Here is a 5,106-nt window from a genome sequence, read left to right as displayed (position 1 = left end):
TTTAATATGTATGTGAATTATGTTAAATTTGTATTTAAATTATGTTTTACTATGTTGAATTTGGTTGAATTGTATTAAATTATATTATAATTTGTGGTAATTTTTTTAAAATTTTTCAAAGGTTAACATACATCCACAGATATCTCCGGATATCCGCTTTTTACATGGATAAAAATGGAGAGGATATGAGAGGCATTTTTTTAAATGGGGATCGAAGGTGGGAGAGGGGTATACTCCATGAATATCCATTACCTATTGGGCTCAAGGGTTGATTTTCAGTACAAATTAGGAGATGTCTAAATGTGACAATAAGTACCAAAATACACTTCACAGAATCTGTTAAATACCACAACGCAGTAGAAAAATACTAACAAAGCCATATCAGTGAATAGTAACAATACAAATAAATAGTAACCGTATAGATCAACAGTACCGTATACGTAAATAATATAATACCAACAAACATATACATCAACAGTGCATATATGTCTTCGGTAAATAGTACTACTCTACAATATACGTGAATAGTACTCTACGGACACTATTGTATGAATGGTAACTTGCACCAATATTTAACGTGGAAAATTCCAAAATCGAATAAAAAATATGGGCCAAACTCCAACAAAAAAGTTCACTATATTCAGGATAATTACTTAGTATCATTTCTACATTCTTATATTTTTTTAGTGAGATCACCTTTCTATTCAAATACTACAAAATTTGTACTACTAAAGAATGATAGAGATGATACCCAAAAATATCTTTGCTGTATAAATCCACACCAAAAGATATTTGAGAAATACTCACATTTTTTTTGTCTCGGGAATAATTTATCTCTTAGCAGTTTATTTATTAGCTGCTTCTAACTCATTGATTGATATGAAAAAATTAATGAAATCCTTGCGCTATTTATAAGTGTGGTTCGCTTCATTTTTCAAATGTTGTACAGTAATTTTTACTATGTATTATTTGAAAGATCCTTTTTCTTTATACGTTTTCAACTTTTGCACATTTACTGCACGCAAACGCATTTTGCACTTAACCTTTTAGAAAATCTACTATTTGCATAATAACTTGGTTACTGTGCATAACATTTTAAAATTTTCTTTTTCGTTCAAACTTTCAAACATCTATAATAACTCGATTACTGTGCATCTAGCTGGATGAACCCCACAATTCTCTCCCTCTAGCCACTGGAAAAAATTTAGAGCAATCATTTAGAATCCATACCGATCAACCTGACACAAAGTTAAAGCTTATCTCGTAATACAATTTTTGTCAACATATCAGTAGAATTATCATCCATGTGAATCTTCTCAAGCTTGAAATCTTGTTCTTCAATAGCTTGGCATAACCAATGATATCTGACATCAATGTGTTTTGTACGCAAATGGTACACTGCATTCTTGCTCAAATCCAAAGCACTTTGACTGTCGTAATGGATAACATATCTATCTTGTTTTATTCTCAAATGTTGAAGAAATCTTTTCATCTAGAGCATTTCCTTTCTTGCTTCAACCATGGTAATATATTCTGCTTTAGTTATAGATAGAGCAATGCACTTTTTCAATCTTGATTTGTTTTTTCAGCAAAAGCAAATAAATATCCTGAAGTAGATTTTCTGCCATCAAGATCTCCTGCTATATCCATATCAGCATAACCTTTAAGAATTGGTTACGATCCTCCAAAGCTAGGGGTGGCAACGGGTAGGGTAGGGTAGGATTTGAACCCAACCTTAACCCTACCCGCACTCAACCCGCGGGTATTCGACCCTACCCGCAGGTTGACAAAAAGAAATATTTTAATGACACAAGTATCTCATACACAACATAACCATCAAATAACACAAGTTATCCCATGAGCATTTAAATAACACAAGTATTCAAACAACATAAATTATCCCACAAATAACACAAGTATCTCATACACACCTAAAAATTAAAAATAATAAATTTATTTATTAATCAATCTATATATAAATTTAACATTATCATAAACAAATAGAAAAGTTAAATCATAAATAACCTCTTTGATGATATGCTTCACACAACCAGTTTTGATTACACATAAGAGCTTCCACAGTATCTTCATGAAGACTACCACGATGAGGAACAATTACTTAACCACTTGTGCTAAAAGAAGACTCAGAAGCAACCGTAGATACAGGGATAGCAAATATATCTCTTGCAATTCTTTGAAGTGTTGGAAATCTATCTCCATTCACTTTCCACCAAGATAAAATATCAAAGTCGGCACTCAAAGGATGAACATCTTCCTCTATGTAATGATCAAATTCAGTCTTCACAAATGAACCCTTTTCCCTCCTCTTTGATCTAATATACAACTGGTAAGCATCATCATCATCTTGCTCTGCCACTACAAAAAATATCACTTTTAGCGGCCATTTATTTTGCTTTTAGTGGCAATAAAAATAGCCGCTAATACATTTACTGACAATTAGACATTAGCCGTCTTATGCTTCGCCGCTAAAAGGTTTTAATGGCAATTATAACATTTGTCGGTAAAGACCTTTTTAATGGCCGCAAAAAGTATATAATTTTTAGTGGCCATTTTTTTGGCAATTTATATGGCCACCAAAAGTAATTTTAAGATTGCAATATTATTCACTTTTAATAACCATTAATATTGCCGCCAAAACTCATTTTACCGGCAATTTATATGGCCACTAAAAATAATTCTAAAATTGTAATATTATTTACTTTTAGTTGCCATTACTATTGCCGCTAAAATCTTCAGATTTTTTTAATTATACTCACTCTTTTAAAAATAACAACTTATTATTTTTCTAAAATTTCAAATTATTTTTACCAACAATTATTATTATTGTACATAATATAAATATATTAAAATTAATTATTACAAAATAAAATATTTTATTAAATTCAATTAAATATTTATACATAAAATTCTCTTAAAAAGTAACAAAACATAATACAAATTTAAACAATACAAATACTACAATTCTATGTTACATCAATGATTAGCACATAGTTAATGATCAAAAGTAAACAAATAGAGCCTAGCACAGATGCAATACAATAATACAGCAGTGAGAATGAAGCAAAGTTCCCAATTTTTAATTAACAATCAGGTTTGTCATCATCTCCTTCATCTTCCAACATCTCTCTAGCCGCTTCCAATTTTCTACACTTTCTCGGCAAATTTTTCTGCATTGGTTAAAAATCCATCATGCAATTACTGAATAATGCATGGAAACAAGTTTGAATATATATCCTAATAGGTACAATAAAAAGTTAAATGTATATTTAAATATATATCCTAATAGATGCAATCATTTTCATCATATATATCCTTTGACAGCTGCCAGCACAAAGACAAATAAAAAGTTAATCAAAACTGTTAATAAAAAGAATAAGCATTTCAAAATTGAAATCCATATTTAAATGTAATGCATACCTGTCCAGGTGTTGGAGTCATGTAAGCCAAAAATTTCTCAGGATTTGCAGGATCTGAGCCAGTTGCAACATAACTTTTCATAAGTGCCTGCATACAACAAATGGTAAGAGTTCTCTTCAATTGCATAACAGTGATACAATACTCCTAATTCTACCAATGAAACCATAAGAATATAACACTCCTAATCCTACCAAATAAACAAATGTTAGAAGATTACTTCAAAAGTCAATTCCAGGCAACACTAAGTATTCGTTAAAAAACCACGAGAACAATTTAACAAGACACATAAGGTTGCAAATAGTTGCAGCAAAGGCATAACTGCTTTCTATATTGCCATATGTGCTATTTTAATTTTTTGATCAGCCTTTCTCCAGATTTTAAACTTGAAACGAAAATGAACATTTTTTTAAAAATAAAAACACAGAAATTGATTATGAATGTAAATCATCCATGCAAGTATGCAACATAGCTTACCTTTGATTCACAGGCATCACGAACAGATTTGTCCAACTTACTATACATTTCTGAATCAGCTGTAGGAGCATTATCAAATGCAGCAATAACAAACTGTTCATCATACCTGCAAAGTAGTATAGAATATAGCAGAGATTTTTTCCTGCTGCCCTATAGATATAGCAGAGATTGCTAATGACATTTATATATAATGTCCTCTCAATCGGGTGATCACCATCTAGAAGAATTTTCGGCTCTACAATTGGAATAAGGTCATTGTCCTGCAAAGAAACACAAATGATGTCCATATATGTAATATAATTGGTAAATCAATTCTAACTTTTCACATATGCATGGAGACCAAAAGGATAAACTAAGGAAATGCACCTATTATTATGAGAATGAGCTAATTTCAACAGAAAGAGAGTCAATAGTGAAACAATACCTGAGAGATAGCAGCATATCGTGCAAGTCCCCATGCTGCTTCCTTAACAGCTAATGCAGAAGGACCACATGGAATGCTAACAACTGTCCGCCTGTACAATACAAAAGCATACAATCAGTTACATTCAATTTCGATAGATCTTATCCCCAAGAAAATTTCTTAGAGAATAAAAGAAGAATGACTTACCACTTGGCAAATCGAGCACCTTGCTTGTAGTATTCAGCAGATCTTGAAGCTAATCCATCTGGCCCTTGGCACCAAGATTCATTGTTTGATCCTGGTAGTGGGACCAAGCCCTAAAAGGAGTCAGAAAAAAGGATTAATTACTAATTAGTAATAGTAAGACAGAATTGAAAAAAGGTCTTAATTGAACCAATTTTGCTTACATAATAATAGTAGGAGGATAAGACATTGGAAGAAAGACCCAGAACACTCTTATCAGTTGCACACATAGTAGTCCATACTCTACACTTTATTTGATATGAAAAATATTTATATTATTATACAGATTACAATATTAAACATATAATTCCCCTTTAAAAAGAAAAATCATAACCAAAACCAAAACAATAGTAACACCATTTGGATTCAACTCTGCAGAGTCTGCAAGGGAATAGTATAGAAAACTGTGCACTGTGACACCGTTGTAGTTGTTAACTTAGGTTGCGTATTATCACACGTATCATCCTCATATCTGAAAATCGTCTTATGAGGCTGCCACATACACACATTATCAATTACCACCATACACCAACCAACTCAAAATCTCG

The 5,106-nt window shown here is 31.6% G+C and overlaps 1 protein-coding gene across 2 annotated transcripts in view; it reads right to left on the bottom strand.

Moving 5' to 3' along the window:
* LOC107623256 overlaps window positions 3,439-5,106 on the bottom strand; it is a 3,655-nt gene continuing 1,987 nt past the window's right edge. Inside the window, exons 4-8 of one of the 2 annotated variants that reach the window (XM_021112902.1) lie at window positions 4,723-4,806; window positions 4,523-4,632; window positions 4,337-4,427; window positions 3,913-4,172; window positions 3,439-3,525 (exon numbers count right to left, since the gene is read on the bottom strand). In XM_021112902.1, the coding sequence (XP_020968561.1) occupies window positions 3,516-3,525; window positions 3,913-4,172; window positions 4,337-4,427; window positions 4,523-4,632; window positions 4,723-4,806 (555 nt within the window). In that variant the 3' untranslated portion in view covers window positions 3,439-3,515. The remainder of the gene's footprint in view (window positions 3,526-3,912; window positions 4,173-4,336; window positions 4,428-4,522; window positions 4,633-4,722; window positions 4,807-5,106) is intronic. The other variant, XM_016325444.2, reaches the window with a different exon arrangement.

Source organism: Arachis ipaensis, chromosome B10 (genome assembly GCF_000816755.2).
Source record: "Arachis ipaensis cultivar K30076 chromosome B10, Araip1.1, whole genome shotgun sequence".
NCBI lineage: Eukaryota > Viridiplantae > Streptophyta > Magnoliopsida > Fabales > Fabaceae > Arachis > Arachis ipaensis.
The sequence above is the reverse complement of the archived record's forward strand: the minus strand, read 5'-3'. Positions and strand labels throughout refer to the sequence as shown.